Source organism: Capricornis sumatraensis, chromosome 16, assembly GCF_032405125.1.
Source record: "Capricornis sumatraensis isolate serow.1 chromosome 16, serow.2, whole genome shotgun sequence".
Taxonomy (NCBI): Eukaryota; Metazoa; Chordata; class Mammalia; order Artiodactyla; family Bovidae; genus Capricornis; species Capricornis sumatraensis.
Genome location: NC_091084.1, coordinates 38016431 through 38044158, shown reverse-complemented (window position 1 = coordinate 38044158; position 27728 = coordinate 38016431). Strand labels below are relative to the sequence as shown.

At 36.5% G+C, this 27728-nt stretch overlaps 1 protein-coding gene across 4 annotated transcripts in view; it reads right to left on the bottom strand.

Moving 5' to 3' along the window:
• Positions 1-26253, bottom strand: part of SOX6 (SRY-box transcription factor 6) — a 408021-nt gene extending 381768 nt beyond the window's left edge. For all 4 annotated transcript variants that reach the window (XM_068988346.1, XM_068988348.1, XM_068988347.1 and 1 more), the window contains exon 1: positions 26017-26253. In XM_068988346.1, coding sequence (XP_068844447.1) covers positions 26017-26253 — 237 coding nt within the window. The remainder of the gene's footprint in view (positions 1-26016) is intronic.
• Positions 26254-27728: the final 1475 nt, after the last annotated feature.

Here is a 27728-nt window from a genome sequence, read left to right as displayed (position 1 = left end):
TATACTGAAATATTTATAGTGACTTCTAAATGGTGATAATTTAGACATTATTGGTAATATTTCTTTCTTTTTGCTTATCTGTGTTTTATCATTAATGAATATATTGCTTATGCAATAAAGAAGAACAATATCATTTTATAAAGAGATGCTTAGAGGAAATATAAAAGGAATTTTAGAGAATTGAGTGGCCATCTTGAAGATGTCTATAGAGTTAATACATTATAGTTTCCCAGTATTGAAACCAGAAAAAACAATCAAGCTTTCTTTGTCTGGGCATTTCTGCAGCCCAGACAAAAATACTGTTTGAGGGCTCTCAAACAGTATTTTCTAATAACTAATCATTTAAAAGGGAATCCCTAATCAACTAAAATCTAGATTTGTCATGATTATCAACCACAGTTTCCTGTTTGCCCTCAAAAGATACACAAAATCAATCTACTTCCTGTTCCATGTTAAAGTTGTTCAAAATATCTTAAAGGAGAAATTAAGCTAATAGTCCTTTTTTTTAGATGAAACTCCTTCAGTTTCAACACCTATTTCCCATTTGACATGGTGTCCTGACCCTTCATCACTCTCCTCTGATATACTCCAGTCTCTAGATGTTATTCTAAAAATGTGTTGCCAAGAACTGTGTACTGAATTTCTACATCTTTGTTTTTAGCAAGAAGAAAAGTAACAGTGAGAAGGTTATGTGGTTTTCCCCATGTCACACAGGTAGGACTGGCAGAGCTGAATTCTAAGTGTAGGTTTTCTGACACCCAATTCAGTGATTTTCCATTCCACAGAACTATAGTAAAATCACTCTCAAGAGTAAAAGATGCCATAAATTCAGTAACACCTACCTTCTAAATCCTTTCTTGCCTTACATTTTCAGACATGAGCTTTACAAACTTTTGAGACAGAAATTCCAGTTATTAACCCAAATTCCAAAATTTCCAAGATACCCTACCTTAGTTATCTATTGTATAAAAATGACCCTAAAACTTAATGCTTAAAACAACAATGATTTATTATCTTTAATGATTTCTACAGGTCAGGAATTCAGGAGCATCTGGGCTTGGTGGTTTTGTCTCAAGGTCTCTCGTGAGGTTGACATTAAGTTAGTGGCTAAGACTGTAAGCTCAAAGGCTTCTATATTCACAAAGTGAACACTTCAAGAGCTTGGGGTTGGAAACTGGGGTTCCTTGGACATCTTCCTCTATGTGATCTCCCCACATGATCATTCCTCTTCAGCATATTGGCCTCAGAATAGCTGTACTTCTTACATGGTAGTTCAGGCCTCCAAAGGTGTATGTCCTCAAAAGAGCCAGAATAAAATTATATCACTGTTTCTAACCTAGTTTGTGAAGTCATGCCCTATAACTGTCAATGCAGTCTATTCAATAGTAAGTTACCATGGCTGATCCACAGTCAAGAGGATGGAAGTTAGACTATGCCTTTTCATAGAATGGAGTTATAATATCCTCAAATAGCTGATGTGAGAAATGAATAATGAAAAAAGCACTTAGGGAAGTATCTATCATCTAAGTACTCAGTAAATGATACCTACTCTTATTATTGAAATGCCCTTTGTCCAGTTATCTTTGGTTTCAATTTTTAATTCTGAAAATAGTCATGATAATCACTGGCACCAGTTTTAGGTTTTTATTTATACTCATTCAACTAAGTGGAATAATAAATACTGAGCTGTTACTCTGTTTTTTTTTAATCTATTCATTACTTTTATTTATTTTTATTTTTATTTTACTTTACAATACTGTATTGGTTTTGCCATACATCAACATGAATCCACCACAGGTGTACACCTGTTCCCAATCCTGAACCCCCCTCCCACCTCCCTCCCCATACCATCTCTCTGGATCATCCCCGTGCACCAGCCCCAAATCTTGTATCCTGCATTGAACCTAGGCTGGCGATTCATTTCTTATATGACATTATACATGTTTCAATGCCATTCTCCCAAATCATCCCACCCTCTCACTCTACCACAGAGTCCAAAAGACTGTTCTATACATCGGTGTCTCTTTTGCTGTCTCACATACAGGGTTATCATTACCATCTTTCTAAATTCTATATATATGTGTTAGTATACTGTATTGGTGTTTCTCTTTCTGGCTTACTTCACTCTGTATAATCGCCTCCAGTTTCATCCACCTCATTAGAATGGATTTAAATGTATTCTTTTTAATGGCTGAGTAATACTCCATTGTGTATATGTACCACAGCTTTCTTATCCATTCATCTGCTGATGGACATCTAGGTTGCTTCCATGTCCTGGCTATTATAAACAGTGCTGTGATGAACATTGGGGTACATGTGTCTCTTTCAATTCTGGTTTCCTCAGAGTGTATGCCCAGCATCATAAGGCAGTTCTATTTTCAGTTTTTTAAGGAATCTCCACACTGTTCTCCATAGTGGCTGTACTAGTTTGCATTCCCACCAACAGTGTAGGAGGGTTCCCTTTTCTCCACACCCTTTCCAGCATTTCTTGCTTGCAGACTTTTGGGTCGCAGCCATTCTGACTGGTGTGAAATGGTACCTCATTGTGGTTTTGATTTGCATTTCTCTGATAATGAGTGATGTTGAGCATCTTTTCATGTGTTTGTTAGCCATCTGTATGTCTTCCTTGGAGAAATGTCTATTTAGTTCTTTGGCCCATTTTTTGATTGGGTCGTTTATTTTTCTGGAATTGAGCTGCATAAGTTGCTTGTATATTTTTGAGATTAGTTTGTCAGTTGCTTCACTTGCTATTATATTCTCCCATTCCAAAGGCTGTCTTTTCACCTTGCTTATAGTTTCCTTTGTTGTGCAGAAGCTTTTAATTTTAATTAGATCCCAATTGTGTATTTTTGCTTTTATTTCCAGTATTCTGGGTGGTGGGTCATAGAGGATCCTGCTGTGATTTATGTTGTAGAGTGTTTTGCCTATGTTCTCCTCTAGGAGTTTTATAGTTTCTGGTCTTATGTTTAGATCTTTAATCCATTTTGAGTTTATTTCTGTGTGTGGTGTTAGAAAGTGTTCTAGTTTCATTCTTTTACAAGTGGTTGACCAGTTTTCCCAGCACCACTTGTTAAAGAGATTGTCTTTAATCCATTGTATATTCTTGCCTCCTTTGTCAAAGATAAGGTGTCCACAGGTGTGTGGATTTATCTCTGGGATTTCTATTTTGTTCCATTAATCTATATGTCTGTCTTTGTGCCAGTACCATACTGTCTTGATGACTGTGGCTTTGTAGTAGAGCCTGAAGTCAGGCAGGTTGATTTCTCCAGTTCCATTCTTCTTTCTCAAGATTGCTTTGGCTATTCTCAGTTTTTTGTATTTCCATAAAAACTGTGAAATTATTTGTTCTAGCTCTGTGAAAAAATACTGCTGGTAGCTTGATAGGGATTGCATTGAATCTGTAGATTGCTCTGGATAGTATACTCACTTTCACTGTATTGATTCTTCTGATCCATGAACATGGTATATTTCTCCATCTATTAGTGTCCTCTTTGATTTCTTTCACCAGTGTTTTATAGTTTTCTATATATAGGTCTTTAGTTTCTTTAGGTAGATATATTCCTAAGTATTTTATTCTTTTCGTTGCAATGGTGAATGGAATTGTTTCCTTAATTTCTTTTTCTACTTTCTCATTATTAGTGTATAGGAATGCAAGGGATTTCTGTGTGTTGATTTTATATCCTGCAGCTTTACTATATTCATTGATTAGCTCTAGTAATTTTCTGGTGGAGTCTTTAGGGTTTTCTATGTAGAGGATCATGTCATCTGCAAACAGCGAGAGTTTTACTTCTTCTTTTCCAATTTGGATTCCTTTTATTTCTTTTATGCTCTGATTGCTGTGGCCAAAACTTCCAGAACTATGTTGAATAGTAGTGGTGAAAGTGGGCACCCTTTTCTTGTTCCTGACTTTAGGGGAAATGCTTTCAGTTTTTCACCATTGAGGATAATGTTTGCTGTGGGTTTGTCATATACAGCTTTTATTATGTTGAGGTATGTTCCTTCTATTCCTGCTTTCTGAAGAGTTTTTATCATAAATGGATGTAGAATTTTGTCAAAGGCTTTCACTGCATCTATTGAGATAATCATATGGCTTTTATTTTTCAATTTGTTAATGTGGTGAATTACATTGATTGATTTGTGAATATTGAAGAATCCTTGCATCCCTGGGATAAAGCCCACTTGGTCATGGTGTATGATCTTTTTAATGTGTTGTTGGATTCTGATTGCTAGAATTTTGTTAAGGATTTCTGCATCTATGTTCATCAGTGATATTGGCCTGTAGTTTTCTTTGTTGTGGCATCTTTGTCATTCTCTAGACAGGAAACACAAAAAGCGTGCATAAACCAGAACCAAAAACAATAAAGTAAATGCAATGGGATCATACTTATTAATAATTACCTTAAACATAAATGGGTTGAATGTCCCAACCAAAAGACAAAGACTGGCTGAATGGATACAAAAACAAGACCCCTATATATGTTGTCTACAAGAGACCCACCTCAAAAAAAGGGACACATACTGACTGAAAGTGAAGGGCTGGAAAAAGATATTCCATGCAAATAGAGACCAAAAGAAAGCATGAGTAGCAATAGTCATATCAAATAAAATAGACTTTAAAACAAAGGCTGTGAAAAGAGACAAAGAGGGACACTACATAATGATCTAAGGATCAATCCAAGTAGAAGATATAACAATTATAAATATATATGCACCCAACAGAGGAGCACCACAATATGTAAGACAAATGCTAACAAGTATGAAAGGGGAAATTAACAATAATACAATAATAGTGGCAGACTTTAATACCCCCCTCACACCTATGGATAGATCAACTAAACAGAAAATCAACAAGGAAACACAAACTTTAAATGATACAAAAGACCAGTTAGACCTAATTGATATCTATAGGACATTTCACCCCAAAACAATGAATTTCACCTTTTCCTCAAGTACTCACGAAACCTTCTCCAGGATAGATCACATCCTGGGACAGAAATCTAGCCTTGGTAAATTCAAAAAAATTGAAATCATTCCAAGCATCTTTTCTGACCACAATGCAGTAAGATTAGATCTCAATTACAGGAGAAAAACTATTAAGAATTCCAACATATGGAGGCTGAACAACATGCTTCTGAATAACCAACAAATCACAGAAGAAATTTTAAAAAATCAAAATATGCATAGAAATGAATGAAAATGAAAACATAACAACCCAAAACCTGTGAGACACTGTAAAATCAGTGCTAAGGGGAAAGTTCATAGCAATACATACAAACCTCAAGAAACAAGAAAAAAGTCAAATAAATAACCTAACTCTACACCTAAAGCAACTAGAAAAGGAAGAAATGGAGAACCCCAGGGTTAGTAGAAGGAAAAAAATCTTAAAAATTAGGGCAGAAATAAATGCAAAAGAAACAAAAGAGACCATAGCAAAAATCAGCAGAGCCAAAAGCTGGTTCTTTGAAAGGATAAATAAAATTGACAAACCATTAGCCAGACTCATCAACAAACAAAGGGAGAAAAATCAAATCAATAAAATTAGAAATGAAAATGGAGAGATCACAACAGACAACACAGAAATACAAAGGATCATAAGAGACTACTATCAGCAATTATATGGCAATAAAATGGACAATGCGGAAGAAATGGACAGTTTCAAGCCAGGTTTTCCACTCTCTTATTTCACTCTTATCAAGAGGCTCTTTAGTTCCTCTTCACTTTCTGCCATTAGAGTGGTATCATCTGCATATTTGAGGTTGTTGATATTTCCCTCAGCAATCTTGATTCCAGCTTGTGAGTCATTCAACCTGGCATTTCACATGATGTACTCTGCGTATAAGTTAAATAAACAGGATGATAATATACAGCTTTGACATAACTCCTTTCCCAATTTTGAACCAGTCTGTTTCATGTCCGGTTCTAACTGTCACATCTTGGCCTCCATACAGGTTTCTCAGGAGACAGGTGAGGTGGTCTGCTATTATCATCTTAGCCAAAGGTCTTAGGATAGTCAGTGAAGAAGACGTAGATGTGTTTTTTTTTGGAACTCCCTTGCTTTTTCTATGATCCAACAGATGTTGGCAATTTGATATCTGGTTCCTCTGCCTTTTCTAAATCCAGCTTGTATATCTGGAAGTTCTCGATTGATGTTCTGTTGAAGCCTAGCTTGAAGGATTGTGAGTATTACCTTGCTAGCATGTGAAATGAGTGCAACTGTACAGTAGTTTGCACATTCTTTGGCATTGCTTTTCTTTGGTATTGGAGTGAAAACTGACCTTTATCAGTCAGCTACAGTATACTACAGCTCTAATTTAGCTGAGTTTTCAACTGCACCTTAACCAAGAATTGCAAGACGAGAGAAGTGAACTGGGGTTGCAAAAGTCAAATAAGATGTTGGAAATTAAGACAGGCCGATTGACATCACTCAGTCGTGTCCAACTCTTTGCGACCCCATGGACTGTAGCCCACCAGGCTCCTCCGTCCATGGGGTTCCCCAAGCAAGAATACTGGAGTGAGTTGCCATTTCCTTTTCCAGGGGATCTTCCCAACCCAGGAATTGAACTCACGTCTCCTGCATTGCAGGCAGACGCTTTAACCTCTGAGCCACCAGGGAAGCCCCATACATACATTACTATATATAAAACAGAAAACTAATGAGAACCTACTGTATAGCACAGGGAAGTCTACTCAATGCTCTGTGGTGACATAAATGGGAAGGAAATCCAAAAAAGACAGGATACATGAATAAATGTTTCACTTTGCTGCACAGCAGAAACTAACTTAACATTGTAAAACAACTATACTCCAATTTTAAAAAAAGAAAAAAAAAATACAGGCATAGACTATAGGACAGAAGTGCAATCTTGCCCCACATAATAGAGTTGAAACCAACACACAGGTGGAAGTGAAGTGATTGCAGTTGGGAGAAATGAATGGGAAATGGCTTCCCTAAAGTAGCAACATGATCAACTTCCCTACCTGCTGCCAATGAAATTGTAGAGACAGAATATTATCTTTTATCCTTTCCTCCACCTATTAACAAGGCTGAATTAAGTTTGTTTATTCTTATTGCCTTGCATGTTGTCATTTTTGTCTTGTTTTATTTTCTGTTTTAGTTATATTACCTCTCCAGTTACAACTTTATTCTTATTTGCCCTCCCTATAGTAAGATTTAATGAGATATACAATCACAAATTTGTCCTATTACTCCAGTCTATAGCAAACCTCTTTTTCCTTAGACCTTACCCCAAATCACTTAAAGTCTAAATCCTAAAAAAGTTATTTTGAATATTCTCTTACTGAGACACTCCATGCTTTTCTATGGTGTGAATGCTCCCTACTGCAATCAGTAATAAACATAATTTGTTCAACTATAGGTATGTTCTTGGTAGTCTTTGACTAAAAGGAATTAAAGGGATACAGTGTCTGCAAAGAAATTAAAAATGATAATAAAACCAACTAAAAGTTGCTTCTGTTTGTTTTAAATCACCAAGTACTGGCAAGTCAACCATGTCAGTGATCAATCTTCTCTACCAGGACAGAGGACTCCACCTTCCTTGGTACTGCACTTATATACTTTAAGTTTCAAATAACTTTTCAAGTTATAGTACATAAATTACATATATGTATACATGTATGTAATTTATTATGACCAAGCTACAACCAACCTAGACAGCTTATTAAAAAGCAGAGACATTACTTTACCAACAAAGGTCTGTCTAATCAAAGCTATGGTTTTTCCAGTAGAGAAAAGGAAAGATATAAGCATCTAAATGCAGAGTTCCAAAGAATAGCAAGTAGAGATAAGAAAGCCTTCTTCAGCGATCAATACAAAGAAATAGAGGAAAAGAACAGAATGGGAAAGACTAGAGATCTCTTTAAGAAAATTAGAGATACCAAGGGAACATTTCATGCAAAGATGGACTCGATAAAGGACAGAAATGGTATGGACCTAACAGAAGCAAAAGATATTAAGAAGAGGTGGCAAGAATACACAGAAGAACTGTACAAAAAGATCTTCATGACCCAGATGATCATGATTGTTTGATCACTAATCTAGAGCCAGACATCTTGGAATGTGAAGTCAAGTGGGCCTTAGAAAGCATCACTAAGAACAAAGCTAGTGGAGGTGATGGAATTCCAGTTGAGCTGTTTCAAATCCTGAAAGATGATGCTGTGAAAGTGCTGCACTCAATATGCCAGCAAATTTGGAAAACTCAGCAGTGGCCACAGGACTGGAAAAGATCGGTTTTCATTCCAATTCCAAAGAAAGGAAATGCCAAAGAATGCTCAAACTACTGCATAATTGCACTCATCTCACATGCTAGTAAAGTAATGCTCAAAATTCTCCAAGCCAGGCTTCAGCAATATGTGAACTGTGAACTTCCTGATGTTCAAGCTGGTTTTAGAAAAGGCAGAAGAACCAGAGATCAAATTGCCAACATCCGCTGGATCATGGAAAAAGCAAGAGAGTTCCAGAAAAACATCTATTTCTGCTTCATTGACTATGCCAAAGCCTTTGACTGTGTGGATCACTATAAACTGTGGAAAATTCTGAAAGAGATGGGAATACCAGACCACCTAACTTGCCTCTTGAGAAATCTGTATGCAGGTCAGGAAGCAACAGTTAGAACTGGACATGGAACAACAGACTGGTTCCAAATAGGAAAAGGAGTACATCAAGGCTATATATTGTCACCCTGCTTATTTAACTTATATGCAGAGTACATCATGAGAAACGCTGGACTGGAAGAAGCACAAGCTGGAATCAAGATTGCTGGGAGAAATATCACTAATCTCAGATATGCAGATGACACCACCCTTATGGCAGAAAGTGAAGAGGAGCTAAAAAGCCTCTTGATGAAAGTGAAGGAGGAGAGTGAAAAAGTTGGCTTAAAGCTCAACATTAAGAAAATGAAGATCATGGCATCTGGTCCCATCACTTCATGGGAAATAGATGGGGAAACAGTGGAAACAGTGTCAGACTTTATATTTTTGGGCTCCAAAATCACTGCAGATGGTGACTGCAGCCATGAAATTAAAAGACGCTTACTCCTTGGAAGAAAAGTTATGACCAACCTAGACAGTATAGTCAAAAGCAGAGACATTACTTTGCCAACTAAGGTCTGTCTAGTCAAGGCTATGGTTTTTCCTGTGGTCATGTATGGATGTGAGAGTTGGACTGTGAAGAAGGCTGAGCGCCGAAGAACTGATGCTTTTGAACTGTGGTGTTGGAGAAGACTCTTGAGGGTCCCTTGGACTGTAAGGAGATCCAACCAGTCCATTCTGAAGGAGATCAACCCTGGGATTTCTTTGGAAGGAATGATGCTAAAGCTGAAGCTCCAGTACTTTGGCCACCTCATGCAAAGAGTTGACTCATTGGAAAAGACTCTGATGCTGGGACGGATTGGGGGCAGGAGAAGAAGGGGATGACCGAGGATGAGATGGCTGGATGGCATCATGGACTCGATGGACGTGAGTCTGAGTGAACTCCGGGAGATGGTGATAGACAGGGAGGCCTGGCGTGCTGCGATTCATGGGGTTGCAAAGAGTTGGACACGACTGAGAGACTGAACTGAACTGAATGTATGGATGTGAGAGTTAGACTGTAAAGAAAGCTGAGCACTGAAAAACTGATGCTTTTGAACTGTGGTGCTGGAGAAGACTCTGGAGAGTCTCTTGACAGCAAGGAAATCCAACCAGTCCATTCTAAAGATCAGTCTTGTGTGTTCATTGGAAGGGCTGGTACTGAAGCTGAAACTCCAATACTTTGATGTGAAGTTGGTTCTCCACCTGATGTGAAGAAACAACTTATTAGGAAAGACCCTTATGCTGGGAAAGATTGAAGGCAGGAGGAGAAGGGGACAACAGAGGATGAAATGGTTGGATGGCATCACCGACATGATGGACATGAGTTTCAGTAGGCTTTGGGAGTTGGTGATGGACAGGGAAGCCTGGCGTGCTGCAGTCCATGGAGAAGCAGAGTCGGACATGATTGAGCAATTGAACTGAACTGAACTGAATTGAGTTATATTACCATCTACTATATATATACTGCTTTCTTCTGATTTCTCACTCTAAACAACATTTTTCTGATGAACCAAAAAATACCTGCCAACTGTGCTGCATAAGAGGTATTCTACCAGAGTGTGATTGAGTAACTGACAATAAAAGCTTTACCTAATCTAAGTTCTTATAACTCCTTGCTAGCAAAATATATCTAACCTTTTTAACATGTGGAAAACTAAACTGCTAAATTTTATAGGTTCTTTCTCAGAGGAAAAAGTATGTTTTCTCTGTGAAATATTTTAAGGAAAAGCACTGGTTTATGGAATTCTCCAGGCCTGAATACTGGAGCAGATAGCCATTCCCTTCTCCAGGGGATCTTCCCAACCCAGGAATCGAAAACCAGGGACTCCTGCATTGCAGGCAGATTCTTTACCAGCTGAGTTACCAGGGAAGCCCCTTAAAGAAGATTACATGTATGAAAACACTAAATTTGGTTCCAATCGTTGTTGTTGTTCAGTCGTTAAGTTGTGTCCTATTGTTTTCAATCCCATGGACCATAGTCTGCCAGGCTCCTCTATCCATGGGGTTTTCCTGAATACTGCAATGGGCTGTCATTTCCTTCTCCAGGGTTCTTCCCAACAGATTATTCCTGACAAATTTATCACTGACTCTAACATTAAAACAAAGTATATTCTTTTTTCTTTTATTAAAACTGATATTTGATGTAATATATGAGATTTACATAGCATTCTCGTTTGTCATTCTATACTATTACTATAATATTAAGTAACAATAATAAATTTATTCATGCATGTAGATTTGTTACCAGTATTTACTGAAGTGTCATGATTCCTGAATTCATATAAGAAAAAACTGTCATTTTTAAAATGCTATTTTGATTCGGTAAGTTTGAAAAAATTACCAAAAGTTGTATAAATGGTCTCATTCCATGATATTTAATAAATGCATTTAAATAATATAGAATAAATATAGAAAAAATTAAAGTTCTCAAATTTGTCAAGGGAAGCACAAAGAAAAGTCTAGCATCATCTATACACTATCAGAATATGGAATCAAAATCTGAAGATTCAAAAGTCCTTAAAAATTCAATTGCTCAATGATATCTAGTATTGAGTCCCTTGTGGAAGACAAGGTAGTATAACAGTAAACAAAGCAAGGCTCTCTGAGCCAGATTTTCTGGTTAAATCCCAGTTTCCATCCACCTCTCATATAGCCCCAGAGTCTGGTAACCTCTCTGTGCCTTACTTCATCATCTATAAGATTACTTTGAAAATAATAGCAGCACAGAACCTATCTCAGAAGGCTGTTATGAAAATAAAATAAATTAATAAAAATAAAATACTTAGATTAGCACATGTTCATCAGATCATGATGATAGTGGTGGAGGTGTGGAAGCGGTGGTGTTAGTGATGGTGGCTGCCACAATACCCATGAGAAGCGACTTTTTGTTCTCTCCTTGAACTAATACTAATATAAGATTTAGCACCTCCAATGTAGTCCATTCCATGTTTGGAGGGTTCTCTAATATTCTGATTTATAGGAATATGAATCCTATTCTTTCAGCCTATAGTTCTCCTTTCATTCCATCAGTCAGTCAGTCAGTCAGCTCAGTCACTCAGTCATGTCCCACTCTTTAAGACCCCATGAACCGCAGCACGCCAGGCCTCCCTGTCCATCACCAACTCCCGAAGTTCACTCAAACTCATGTCCATCGAGTCGGTGATGCCATCCAGCCATCTCATCCTCTGTCGTCCCCTTCTCCTCCTGCCCCCAATCCCTCCCAGCATCAGAGTCTTTTCCATGGAAATATTTAAAAGTGCTACATACAGCTATTATAGCGCCCTTGTATTATCTCTTTTTCTAGGTAAAATATCTGTTTCCTTAATTTCTTTCTCATAAGAAAAATACAGTTCAGCTATCCTGTTCATTTTCCCCTGAGTATGTTCCACTTTGTTTCTCCCTCTTTTTTAAAGAATAGTGCCCTGAACTGAATATACCCAGTATTGTATAAACAACAAAGAACTAAGACACACTATCACAGCCTTAGAGATATCAGACTTTAAAGAGCTAATGCTATAGGACAGACAGCCTCAGAGATGAGAATACTTTACAACTTTTTGGTAATGGAACAGCAAGAAGAGCTTTAAGGCAGGCAGGCCTAATAAGTGAATTCCCCAGCAGATGAAGCAATATTCTAACAAAGTTCAGCTGATTCACGTGCCTAGCAAATCCAGCCAGTTATTTTCACCTGGAAATTCATTACTATTTGAACTACCATATGATAGTCAACCTAAACAACACTACCAGTTTATACTGAATTTGCTAAAACAATTTTAACCTTGAAAACAAGAAAGTAAAAAGTAGCAAGAGGCTTGGTGTTTATAGTTCAAACCTTTCATTTTTTGCTACATGGGCATTTTAAATATTATTAGGAAAAAGCTTTTAAACACTCAGAAAAGCTAGAAAGACTAAGATAATGAATATTATTATAATGAACAGCTGGATTGATTGACAATTATCAATAATTTGCCATATTGTTCTATATATATGCATTTCTCTCTCTAATTATATTGCTGGAACATTTAAGAATATATTTTTGACATCATTTCCATCTTATCCCTAAATACCTTAGCAAGCATCTGCAGAAAATAAGGATGTGGTCCCACATAACCACAATATGAGTATTATACCTAAGAAAATGAATACTTCATTTAAGACATCTAATATACAACTCATATTAAACTTTCCACAATTGTCCCAAAATATTTTTTTCAAAACTGATTCCATCAAAGTTTATGGTTTATATTTGGCTATACTCTTAAATTTCTTCTACTCTAGAACAAAATCCCCCTTTCTTTTAATTTAATAGCTAGTTATATTAGATTTTTTTAACTGTGTCAGGTATATAGCATTAGAATTTAACAATTGTTTAATGCTACAGAGTGAAAATCACAAGTCTAGTTACCATCCATCACCATACAGTTAACTTGCTTCATCCATTTCACCCACCCCCTCAACCTATTTCCCCTCTAATAACCATTGATCTGTTCCGTGTTTCAGTTTGTACATATATACAGTGGAATATTTCTCAGCCATAAAAAAAGAAATAATACTGTTTGCAGCAACATGGATGGACCCAGAGACTGTCATATTGACTGAAGTAAGTTAGAGAATTATATGATATTGCTTATATATGGAATCTTTAAAAAGTTGTACAAATGAAACTTATTTACAAAATAGAAATAGAGTTACAGATGTAAAAATCAATCTGATGGTTACCAGGAGAGAAAGAACAGAAGGGATAAGTTGGGAGATTGGGACTGACGTAAACACACTGCTATACAAAAAACACATGATTAATAAGGGCCTACTGTATAACACAGAGAAATCTACTTAATACACTATAATACCTCTACCTATATGGAAAAAAAAGAGTGGATATATGTGTGTGTATAACTGATACACTTAGCTGGACAGCAGAAAGTAACATATTGTAAATCAACTATACTCTAATAAATTTTTTTTTAATTAGTGATGTTGAATATCTTTTCATGTCCCTGTTGACCAGCTGCATAATCTTCTTTGGAAAAATATTTATTCATATCCTCTGCTCATTTTTTGATCAGGATGTTTGTATGAGTTATATATAATATGTGTGTGTATATATATCGAATACTTTGGATATTAACCCCTTATCATTATCAGCTGTATGATTTGCAAATATCTTTCCAATTTGGTAGTTTGCTTTGTTGCTTTTTCATTTTGTTGATGGTTTCCTTCACTGTCTAGAAGCTTTGTAGTTTGATGTAGTTCCATTTGTTTATTTGTGCTTTTGTTGCCCTTGCCTTTGAAGTCAGATTCACAAAAAAGATCACTAAGACTGATGTCAATGAGGTTATCACCTAGGTTTTCTTTTAGAGATTTTATGGTTTTAGGTTTTACAGTCAAGACTTTAATGCTTTTTCAGTTAATTTTTGTGTTAGGGTAGGATAGTGGCTTAGTTTCATCCTTTCGCCTGGTAGGCTGCAGTCCATGGGGTCGCTAAGAGTTGGACACGACTGAGCGACTTCATTTTCACTTTTCACTTTCATGCATTGGAGAAGGAAATGGCAACCCACTCCAGTGTTCTTGCCTGGAAAATCCCAGGGACAGGGGAGCCTGGCGGGCTGCCGTCTATGGGGTCGCAGAGAGTCAGACACGACTGAAGCGACTTAGCAGCAGCAGCAGCAGGATAGTGGCTTAGTTTCATTCTTTCGCATGTAGCTGTCCATCTTTTCCAATTTCATTTATTGAAAAAACAAATCTTTATTGTCTTTGTATGTATGGATTTATTTCTGAGTTCTCAATTCTTCTCCACTGATCTATCCATCTTTTTTTGTGCCAGTACTACACTGTTTTGATTACTGTGGCTTTAAAGTATAATTTGAAATCAGGGCATGTGGTATCTCCAGCTTTGTTCTGCTTTCTCAAGATTGTTTGGTGGGGGTAGAGTCAAGTGGCAGAGTAGGAGGACATGGAGTTTGCACCTCCTCATAAGTAGGGCACCTACTAGGCACTGGAGGGGGACCTCAGACACCTAAGAGGATGGAAGGAATTCCGATGCAACCAACTCAGAGGTCAGGCCTGAGTTCCTGTGGTGGCAGCATACAGTTCAAGCTGCTGGACTAACAAAGAACTTCAGGTACCAGGGAATATTAATCAGTGTGAGATTTCCTAGAGATCCTCATCACAGCACCAAAACCCAGCTCCACCTGTCTGTAAACTCTACTGCTGGACACCTCAGGCCAAGTAACCAGTAAGACAGGAGCAGAGCTCCACCCATCATCAGACTGGCTATTCGGAATCTTTTGTGGTTCCATACAAATTTTAGAATTGTTTTCTCTAATTCTGTGAAACATGCTGTTAGAAGTTTGATAGAGATTACACTGAAGCTGTAGATTGCTTTGGATTTTAACAATAAAGGCATACTTTGGAGGAAGTGTGAGTTTAGTTCCAGATCACCATAGTAAGGTGAAAATCACAATAAAGCAAGTCATACAAATTGTTCTCAATGCATTTAAAAGTTATTTACACTACACTATAGTCTATTAAGTGTGCAATAGCATTATACCTAAATAAACGTACATACCTCAATTAAAAATAGTTTATTGCTGAAAAATGCTAACCATCATCTGGCTTTCAGCAAGTCATAACCTTCTTGCTGGTGGAGAGTCCTGCCTCAGTGTTGATGGCTGCTGAATGATCATGGTGGTAGTTGATAAAGGTTGGGGTAGCTGTGGTGATTTCTTAAAACAAGGCAACAATGAAGTTTACCACATAAATTGACTCTCCTTTCATGAACGATTTCTCTGTAGTATGCAATGCTCTTTGATAACATTTCACCCACCACAGAACTTCTTTAAAAATTGGGCTGGTGCATGGGGATGATGCAGAGAGATGATATGGGGTGGGAGGTAGGAGGGGGGTTCAGGATTGGGAACTCATGTACACCTGTGGCGGATTCATGTCAATGTATGGCAAAACCAATACAGTATTGTAAAGTAAAATAAAGTAAAAATAAAAATTGAAAAAAAAATTGGAGTCAATCCTCTTAAAGCCTGATGCTATGTAATCAACTAAGTTTAGTAATATTTTAAAGCCTTTGTTGTCATTTTAACAGCTTTCACAGTGTCTTCACCAGGAGTAGATTCTATCTCAAGAAACCATATACTTTGCTAACCGATTGGTAGCAACTTCTCATTCATTAGTTTTACCATGAGATAGCAGCAGTTCAGTCATATCTTTAGGCTCCACTTCTAATTCTAGTTCTATTGCTATTTCTACCACATCCACAGTTACCTTCTCCACTGAAGTCTTGAGCTCCTCAAAGTTACCAAGGAGGGTTCATAAATTTATTCCAAACTCCTATTAATGATATTTTGACCTCTTCCCATGAATCATGCATGTTCTTAATGGCATCTAGAATGGTAAATCATTTCCAGAAGGTTTTCAATTTACTTCGCCCAGATTCATAGAGAAATCACTATCTATATCAGCCGCAGCCCTATGAAATGTATTTCCTAAATAATAACTTTAAAGTTGAAATTACTCCTTGAGCCATGGACTGCAAAATGAATGTTGTTTTAGCAGGCATGAAAACAACATTAATCTCATTGTACATCTTCATCAGAGTTCTAAACTGACTAGATACATTGTCAATGAGCAGAAATATTTTGAAAGGAATTTGTTATTTTGAGCAGTAGGTCTCAACAATAGGCTTAAAATATTCAGTAATCCATGTTGTAACAGGTATACTGTCACCCAGGCTTCATTATTCCACTTATAGAGTACAGGCAGAATAGATTTAACATAATTCTTAAGGACCCTATTATTTTCAGAATGGTAAATGAGCACTGGCTTCAACTTCAATTTGCCGGGTGCATCAGCCCTATCTTTGAAGCTCTGAAGTCAGGTATTCATTGATTTCTCATCTTTAGTTATTAAAGACCTAGATGGTGTCTTCTTCCAAAATAAGGCTGTTTCATCTACATTGAAAATCTGTTGTTTAGTGTAGCTACTTTTTATTATTATCTTAGCTAGATCTTCTGGATAACTTGCTGCAGCTTCTACACCAGTGCTTGCTGTTTTACCTTGCACTTTTATATGATGAAGATGATTTCATCAACCACAACTATGATCAGTGAGCAGCCATCAGTATCCCTGCTCACAGTGGCAGAGACCAGTGCTTGGAGAAAGGCACAAATAATCTTTTAAAATGTTGTTTACTCCAGCTTCTTGGAAACCTGTCTCTAATTCATGACAGAAACTGGGGCCATTATAAGAAAGGGGGATTAGACAATCATTCACGGGTATTAGAGTAGTTTCAGCAAAAACAGAAAATAAAATATAAAGCTTTTAGGGAAAAAGTAAGGAAGTTGGGATCCACTAGGAAAATGAGTAATAATTAAGCCTCCAGAAACAACTATCAATATAATAACTACCTATGTCTTGCCTATTTAAAAATGATGAGGCTGGGGTCATACATAAAAAAAGAAACAGCCCATAGTGGACTCTTCATTCCTCACAAATCTTAACATTACAGAGCCCAGTCAAGACTGGTCAAATCCACTTGTTCCTTAAGAGAGATTACACTCTTATTAACAGTGAAGTCCTTTCATGGCCTAGTTTGCCTAAGGAAGGAAAACTAGAGAGCAGATTGCTCTTTACATCATTACACACTGAGCCCTCCCAGCCACTCTGTGAACTCAACAATCTCTTCTCTTCTCTAGGATCTTGCCCAAATAAAATTCCTAATTTTGAGAATTTCACCACAAAAACTTTAATTTCCTTCTAATATGTCAAGTAAATATATATAATGGCATAACAAGACTGTTTGTAATCTAGGAATTTTTTTATCTCTAGCTCTCTGATTTAAGTTTTCACAGTAGAGCAAGCAACGAAATCAAAAATGATTTTTCAGTGCCTACGTTGCTTATAATGCTTTTACATTTCTAGAAAAAGGAAAACTATGCACAAAACTATTGCTAATTTACTACAAAGCAGCAAGTAAAAGTCAAATCTGGTGGCAAATATCCCCACCGTCTGGAGGTTGTGATTGCTCTACCTAAAAACAACACACAACCTTGAATTGATGGCTCAGTTATAATCATAAAGCCCATCCCTTCTCTCTGAGTAAGAGAGGGGTGTAAATTTTTATTGTTCTCTGTTAATTTCCCCAAATCCAAAAACTCAGATTCAGATTCATTCCTTACCCTGCAGTGTCATTCCTCATGGATCCAAGAAAATAGTAGCCAAAAAGAAATCTAAACTCCAATTTTACTGTCAATTTCAGGAAGCAAAATATATAATCATCTTTAATCAACTTCACATACAAAATATATTAGTGTAACAACAAAAAACAAGAAAGGCATTTTGGTAGAAGCACACTAGGTACAAAAAAATTATACAACTGAAGGCCAGATAATAACTCTGAATTTAAGAGCAAAAGTTTCCTCAATCTGTTCATGAATTACTTTAGTTTAATTCTGGCTGGCCCACAGTTGGGCTTCCCTGGTGGCTCAGATGGTAAGGAATCCTCCTGCAACGCAGGAGACCCAGGTTTGATCCCTGAGTCAAAGAAGGTCCCCTAGAGAAGGAAATGGCTATCCCAGTATTCTTGCCTGAAGAGTTCCATGAACAGAGGAGAAACTACTAACTAACCACTAGAATGAACCAAATAATTCCTAAATAACACTAATTTCCAAAGAAAAAGTCCTAATTCTTTGTCTTTCAAGGTAAACTAATCTCTTCTATTCTTCCCTGTAGAACTCCTTGGACAGAGGCACCTACCTGGCAGGCTACACTCCTTGGGGTCGCAAAGAGTTGGGGAAGACTAAGCAATTAACATGCGTAACACCATCAACTATCTATGCTTGACTGAGTGCACATTTGTTCCCAAAAGTTTGATGAACTTGAAACTATTGTATTCCAGGTATTCTCAGTACACTGGCAGTAAAAATTAGATTTTAAAACCCCCAAAATTTGATTAAATTATAATCAAAGCAAAGTTTACAAAATAATTTCTAATCATTTTATTAAATAGGGTTTCCCATTTTCTAGGGCACTAATGAAATATAAATAAGATAGGTGACATGCATAAATATTCATTTCTAATTTTTACCTGATTATACAATTTTTATTAGCAAAAATCTGTAATTCATACTTCAGATTTGAAGATGTGGTTTACACAGAGATATTACTATTGAACTTAATCTGCATCATCTAGAAAAATAATGCCTAGAGGTCATGGAACTATTGTAATGCCAAAATAATGCTTAAAAGGTTAATAGTATAAAAAATAAATATGTCATCACATTGAAATCTATATTAACAAAGAAATAATAGCTTGAAGTTGTTCATCTTTTAAAAGGTAACATCTCTCTTGGAAAGCAAGGAAAAGTTCTTACTGCAGAGGACAAACAGTGGGATAATTTACATATGAAGGTAATTAAGGCACATTCATTAGATGTGTTCCAAAAAGATTAGATACGTTCATGGAAGGAACAAAGTAGGGTCTTTCCTGCTTAGTGCAGGTGGATTGACTCAATAATCAAAGAAAGCCCTTACAATCTTATCTCCAAATAAATGGTGGTACCAGAATTTGTCATGTTAAGTTGACTTTATGGAAAGTAACCCTCTTCAAATTAAACTAAGAAGGCTGATCTGGAGGAGTGCAAACACAACCCCAGCTTTTTCCTCCCAAAACAATATGCCATAATATTCACCAAAATCTTATTCATGCTGATCTAGAAGGACTTTAAGATTCATATCTCATTCTAATCTTGAAAAAGTTCAAATTGGTCATGTAAATAGTTAACTGCATGCTATATATACACATGTATATTTCTTTCCATACCATGCTGCTTAGAAGTATTATAGAAATATGCAGATTTCATTATTCAAGTTATGGTGTTTCATTACAGTGATGTATCCAAGTCATCACTGGGAAAGAAGGAATTCTGCACAAGCAAGTGTACATTAATAAGAATCACCTATAGACTGAAATTTGTTTGTGAAATTCTGCTTTAATCAGAAAATTACTGGTGTCCTAAGATCAGTTTCCAATGATTGATACTGACCAATTTTAACAAGAAGCTTACTTTTAAAATCTCCTACTATATTCAAATGCTATTTAAATCCATCAAGAAAATAAAACCTGAAGAGAACAGGCCTATTCAATCAAGCTCTTCTGTTAGACTAGATTACAACAGATTTTCTATTAGTCATCAATTAGATTTTAAATAATTATCCACAAGTGACTTTTCCTAAGTGTCTGGAAATGCCATAAGTCCTAAGCTACACTTTGGTCTTGAAGGAATATTTGCCAATGGATAATGGATAGGAAAAAATCAAACCATAGGAGCAGCCCTAACATCACGATGAGGTGTACACTAACAGCATATTGTTGAAAGAAATGAAAACAAAATATTTATGACACATAAAGTTATGACGCAAAAATGAAGCAAATTTGAGGAATATTGGCTGAATCCCAGAAAAGATAATCCTTATGAACATGAAGGAATGCTGCAAATTATAAGTGAATGCTGATGATGATGGAGTTCATTAAGAGATTCATGTTACAGTCAGAGCTCTGCAAACCCTAGTCACTGGATCTTATACAGCCTCAAAGATTAAAATAAAAATAAACATAGCATATCCCAACTCCTTGAAAACATTATATACACACAAGTTTATTATACTGAAAAAATATATATATAGGGATCTGATTTTCCTTGAACTATCAAAATACAAAAGAAATCCAAAACACAGATGTAGCAAAGTACTGGGTTTTTATATTTTGGCAGGTGCTCAATAGGCAGCCCACATAATCAAACGTTAATGACTGGAGTGTGTTAATCAGCATGCATACCTGATTCCTTCTTGCCCAAGGGGGGAAAAGCCAGCTATTCCAGAGCATGTCAATGTTTCTACATTTGATAAAGATTTTGAAAATAGCTAAGTAAGAAAACTTTTCCAAAAAGTATACTTAGAAAGTTGTATTAATAATCAGCTTGTTTAAATGAGTCACTTTAGGAAAGTTTTTTTAATATACTTTAAATTTTTATTTATTTTTTAATTGAAGGATAATTGCTTTATAGTATTAAATACATATTTTTAATAGCAGGAATGATAAACAAGATGTGCATATATAAAGGTGATCAGTAGAAACAGTGTCAAACTTTATTTTTGGGGGGCGCCAAAATCACTGCAGATGGTGATTGCAGCCATGAAATTAAAAGACGCTTACTCCTTGGAAGGAAAGTTATGACCAACCTAGACAGCATATTAAAAAGCAGAGACATTACTTTGCCAACAAAGGTCTGTCTAGTCAAGGCTATGGTTTGTCCAGTGGTCATGTATGGATATGAGAGTTGGACTGTGAAGAAGGCTGAGTGCCAAAGAATTGATGCTTTTGAACTGTGGTGTTGGAGAAGACTCTCGAGAGTCCCTTGGACTGCAAGGAGATCCGACCAGTCCATTCTAAAGGAAATCAGTCCTGGGTGTTCATTGGAAGGACTGATGATGAAGCTGAAACTCCAATACTTTGGCCACCTCATGCAAAGAGTTGACTCATTGGAAAAGACCCTGATGCTAGGAGGGATTGGGAGCAGGAGGAGAAGGGGATGACAGAGGATGAGATGGCTGGATGGCATCACCAACTCGATGGACGTGAGTTTCAGTGAACTCCGGGTGTTGGTGGATGGACAGGGAGGCCTGGCATGCTGCGATTCATGGGGTCCCAGAGTCAGACACAACTGAGCGACTGAACTGAACTGAACTGAATGTTAACACATTGATCTAGGCAGCATTAGTTGTCTATTTCACTATTCACACCATGCCATAAAATATAGCTTTATTTTTTGGTCCAAACTGTAAGTAAATTTCTGTCATTATGTTTCTGAGATGCATTTAAAGATGGACAATACTGTGTGCTAACATAGTTTCAGAGTTATAGAAAATGGGAAATCATCCATAGGGCTTCCTCGAAAATGTTTCACAACTCAGGGGCAAGGAGGAACGTTTTCACTTATTAACAGAAGTCTAGGTTTGAATTTTACTTAAAGTGAATGGATATCCAAAAATCCCAAAATGAGAGTGGTAATAATTGATGCTTTTGAACTGTGGTGTTGGAGAAGACTCTTGAGAGTCCCTTAGACTGCAAGGAGCTCCAACCAGTCCATTCTAAAGGAGATCAGTCCTGGGTGTTCTTTGGAAGGACTGATGCTAAAGCTGAAACTCCAATACTTTGGCCACCTCATGTGAAGAGTTGACTCATTGGAAGAGACTCTGATCCTGGGGAGGATTGGGGGCAGGAGGAGAAGGGGATGACAGAGGATGAGATGGCTGGATGGCATCACCGACTCAATGAACGTGAGTTTGCGTGGACTCCGGGAGTTGGTGATGGACAGGGAGGCCTGGCGTGCTGCAATTCATGGGGTTGCAGAGTCAGACACGACTGAGCGACTGAACTGAAGTGAACTGAATAACTAAATTTCTCAAGTCTAAACCTTGCTAGTGTATGTATTTTTTCCCCAGTGCTTCACAGACCCAATCAGGTACCAAATAGGTGAACATAAGCCTCACACGTGGTTTGAACCAGGAGAACTAGTAGGTTTCACTACATTTTATAAAGCATAGTCTCAATAAAAGTGAGGAAATAAATTTGGAGTGCTGCCTACTACCTTAAGTGACTAAATCTTATCAAAATCATGGTAATTCAAGTTTTTAAAATCTTTTAAAAGTAACAAAATCAGAAACCTTCTAAAAGTTTCTCACAATATAAAGCATGACTGGAAAGGATTAAATCCTCACTCAAAGTTCCTAGACAATGTTATCATGTAATGGCAATGGCTCCATTCTAGAAAAGGTGCAAAATCCACACCAGAATTTTTATGACTCAAAATGAACTATATAGAATGTTTTAGAGTGGATTAGCAACTTTGCTGAACTGAAAGCAAGAAAGACAGAGAGGAGAAATTGTTTGCAAGCAGGGAAGTATTATTCCCAACAGTTATTTATTAAATATCTCAATATGCGTATTATTTTATTTAAATTGCAACTAAGGATTTATTAACATCTTTTATTTATAGTGGAAAATTACTTTTAAAACTTATCTAGGAGATAAAACTTTCAGGAATTTAAATAGGTCTCTAAAATAAGGGATTCTGATATCTGGACCTGAGGGTCCAGTATGATTATTTCTACCTAATTAGACTAGTAATTAAAAGCCAAATGCATATAATCCCATTTGTCTTAAGATGTATAACATGAGAATGCATGCAAGTGCACGGGTACACATGCATGCAGGAGGTCCCACTTACAATCCTGTCACTTTGGGGATCTTATACGAGACAAGGTTGGTATCTAGACCACCTTCCCATAACTACCCCAGAAGTCACCTGTAAACAGCTCTTTGTTAGGCAAAAAGCTTCTGCCCTCACATGGAACACTCTTGGTGCCGGAGCATTGCCTATCTTTCCCCACGCCCTGGTCTCATCAACTTTACTTTGTGTTATAAAATATTATTGACTAAATTTCTACCCAAGTGTATATTACCTAAAATATCCTACTCACCCTCTGTGTGAATCTTGTCATCCTCAGACTCTATGGAACTCTTCAAAGAATGACTTCCCTAACTTCCCCCTCCTTCACTCATCATCAAACTCTCACCCGCACTACTGCAACGGCTTTCTTAATAAGTGCCCTTGTTTCTGGTGTCATCTCTTACAATCCATTCTGTACACAGCAGCTAATATGATGTTTTCAAAATACAATAAATCAAATCATGGTAGTGCCCTACTTAAAATCTTCCAGTGGCTTCCTCCTTCACTTAAAGTAAACCAAACACCTCACTGTAGCCTATGATACTCCGCAGTACCTGTCATCTGCCTGCCTCCTAGAGTTGATATCATACCATTCTCTCCCTCACCCATTCCACTCCAGACACTCTGTTGCTTCCTATTGCTCCATGCTGATTTTACCAGGTTCAATTACAATGTATAACAAATACGATCCACTGAAGAGAGTTAAAAGTTTCACTTAACTTCATAAAAACTACTCTGGATTTAATTTACTTGAATGTGGAATGAGGCTAAGTGTTTATTAAATTTTACTCTAACCATAGTTACCCTACCCCAGCACTCATATTCTCTGTATATATGTTTGCAAGACTGTCCAGAAACCTAAAATCCGTCTATTGTTTTCCTTTGCTTGGTTGAGAAACTTGGTCAGTGATATGATCCTTGGGGTATAAGTCATTACAGGTCTGATGTTTCACTTGTTATATGTTACTGAATCTATCAAATGAAAAGGGAGCACAAAAGGGAATTTCCAAGTGCAGCTGCTATTTCCCAATTGTTAAATCCTTTTATTATACCATATAAGTACATAGCCGGGAAATACCATAGAGTGGGAGCTAAAACAAAATATTTTGGCTTCCAGACAATCAGAATATACAAAGGCTCCAGTGGAAAGTAATGATTGCTATCAGAAGAGAATGAAAGTTTGAAAATATTTCCAGCAAATATGATTTCTTTTATGTTAATATAACATATTTGTATGCTTAAACCATTTTATGCTACCATAAATCCCACTTAACATAAATTTGGTAAGCAAATTATTAATATCTATTTTCTGACAAAATATTAGATCATAAAACTTTGAGACTAAATCACCAAAGCAATTTTGCACTTGCTAATATACAAACTAAATTTTACTAAGAAAAATGTAAAGAGTGCTCTAAAGAAGTAAAATCTGAACTGTATTATTTCTGCCTCAACTTGTATTTTCCAGTGCAGTCATTTTGATTTGTCCATAAGTATATTTGGCATAAAAGTTAAAATATATCTTGAATCCATCCCTTCTCTTTATCTGATCTGCCTCTACACTAATCCAAGCCACCATCATCTCTTCCTGGATTTCTCAAACAGCTTTCCCGCAGATCTTCCTCCTTTCACTCTGTCTCCCTCCCATCTATTCATAATACAGTCAGAAATTCTCTTTTTAAAGTTCTTAAACACTTCAAGGCTTCCTATTCTGCTTAGAATCAAATCTCACTTCCATAAAGTTATCTATTAATATAAGATCTTGCTGGATAACTGGTCCCAAACAATCTTTCCAACCATATCTTTTCTTTTCCCTATGCAAGGAAAACAAATCTTCCAGTGGGTCTAATTGTATAATGATGATCCCCTTTGAATCTAAAGTTGGTCTAGAAGTTAGTCTAGTCCAATTCTCGATTTCTCACCTATTGCTTCAGAGTACTAATTGGGACTGAGAAATCATCTGAAAAAGAAAAATGTCTGCTTCCATAAATTATGGAATTAAGTCTTTGAACTAGTTTTGAGACAATAGAGCAAGAATTTTTAAATATAAAAAAGGCATTTTTAAATATTACTTAATTTTTTATTAAAGGATAAAACTTTTCTTCATTTCCCACTTAAAATATTTTTCATTAATTTAACCAAGAGTTAAGACACGTAAAACAGGGTTTTAAATTCCTAATCTAATAAAATATGTTAAGATTTCACTCAGTTATAAATGTTTAAAAAGTTGAATACTTTTGCTTTAAACTAGATAAATAATGTCGCTTATTATGGTGCCTGTTTTAATGGTTACAGGTAGAACTTAACATGAGAAAGTAGGCTAATACATTGCATGAATTTGATGCTGTTCTACCTTTAGGGCAAAATCCTGCAGTTTGACTGAATGATACTTAGGAGCTTTGCATGTCCTTTTGAAATTAATATGTAGGCACATAAGTGAGAAAAGCTTTATTATTAATCAAGAATGACTGTTAAAAATGATAAATACTTACATTTCCTTACTGAAGATGTATTCACTCTATGACCTCATTCACATAGGTATGTTTGCTTATTATAATTTTTCCATATTAATACACAACCACATTTTATTGGATCATACCTATTTTGTGTTATTATTAAGTTCACTATCTTAAACACAGAGAATCAGAGAATAAGATAACCAAATTTTCCTCAAAATCAAACTAAATCCCTTTTGGCAAGTTGACCTAATAATGGACAAAATCTAAACCACAAACCATTTTCCAATTTTCCCACTAACTAGTACTATATTAATAATAGACATGGTGGCTATTTTCATGTGCTATGCTGTGCTTAATCACTCAGTCATGTCCACCTCTTTGTGACCCCATGGACTGTAGCCTACCAGGCTTCTCTTTCCACGGGGTTCTCCAGGCAAGAATACTGGAGTGGGTTGCCATGCTCTCATCCAGGGGATCTTCCCAATCCAGGGGTTGAACCCAGGTCTCCCACACTGCAGGTGGATTCTTTACCATCTGAGCCACCAAGGCCTGAACACAAATAACTCTAATGCTACAAATTTTGAGCTTTCTCTAAAACACGTATTTGTAATGAGCCCATAATAACAGACATGTTCAGGGACAGTGGCCAGATTTTAAAAGCTCACCATTCTTTGCTGAGACGACAGAACACTGTCCCAGTCAGCATCCTGTTGAATGGTATTGACAAGTGTTGGTAGCTCCTCAGAGTGAGGTTTGTTGTGCATTATGGGGTGCAGAGGCAGATGGGAGGCCACATGTTGATCACTGCCCTCTTCCTTTTCCCTTGAGGTCAAATCTTGGGTCATTGCTTCCTCTCCATCAGCTGTACAGGCAAATGGAGAGGTGGCTTGCTTGGAAGACATTCTTCTACAAAACAAGGAAACAGCACGGATTTTTAATAGGACTGTCAATGACAAAAGAATAAACCATCACTTATATTTGACTAATTCAGAAAAAAGGGAAAGTTCTCTAACTTCAGAAATATTTATGATCTAATCTAAATCACTGAAAAAGAATTCTTAGCTTATCTGTTTCACTTTCCTCTTTGCTTTTAACTCAGCAAACTTCCCAGTAATTGCTGTACATTTTCTTCTTTACCAATCCACAAATGAAAGTATTATGGAATGAGTTTTCATAATGTATAGTATATGTATGTGTGCATTTTCCTCTCAGTTCTCCCAACTAGATTACTAAGAGTAATTCAGTTGATGGCTAGCAACAACAACAACAACAAAAATGAATAGAAAAAAATGAAAAAAAAAGAAAAAAGAAACAGCAGATGAACCAGTTGGGAGAATGAATTTACAAGCATCCAAATTTCTCTTATGCTTTACATAGAAACAAAGGAAGTCTATGTAAGAAAATATAATCAGGAGAGAAAGTAATCTATGATGAAAATCCTAAACAAACTTGGTCCAGACATCTTTAGTTTACACCTTATGTTAATGAGTACTAGGCCTAACACTGACTAGTGCCAACCTGATCTTTTTGTAAAGACCTTAAAGGTGTCTCAACTGCTATAACTAAACTTTAAGTGACATATTGATTGAGTGGATGATTGTGCTAGATTATTCTTAAGGCAATTTTGTGACATTTTAATTGAGTACATGAAACAACTATGCCTCTGTTTTATATTAGAAAGTATATACAAGATTCAAAGCATCTACTATGAACATAGTAAAATGCCTGAGTGCTTGTATGCTAAGTCGTTTCAGTCATGTCTGACTCTATGGGATTCTCCAGGCAAGAATACTGGAGTGGACTGTCATGCCCTCTTCCAGGGGATCTTCCCAACTCAGAGATCAAACTCTTGTCTCACGTATCTTCTGCATTGGCAGGCGGTGTTCTTTACCACTAACATCATCTGGGAAACCCAGTAAAGTGCCTACTATGCATAATATTTTCAAAACTCCAAAAACAATTACTGAACATTCTCTGTGTATCTACAAGTAAACATCAACTACAATCAACACAAGGTCTTCTTTCTGTACTTTCATATACAATCAGAAAATCATGATTATTAAACAGAATTTCAAACCTTTTAAAATATTTCTTTATCAAGATGATTTTCTTAGCTATTGTGCTAGAAATAAAGTCACTAAAAGTTTATAACTTAAAAGAAGAGGCAACTGAATATTTTTCTAAAACTTTACAATGTTTTTGTTTTATAGCTTATTTAGCTCTAAAATTGCTGTGTAACGAAAGGAATAAAATCTCCACCTTAATTGCTCTTTAACATTAATTGATTTCATACCATTTTTTAAAAAATGCACAAATCAGTTAACATAGGAAACCACATGAGCATTTTTCAAATTAGCAAATCATTAACTTGCTAGTA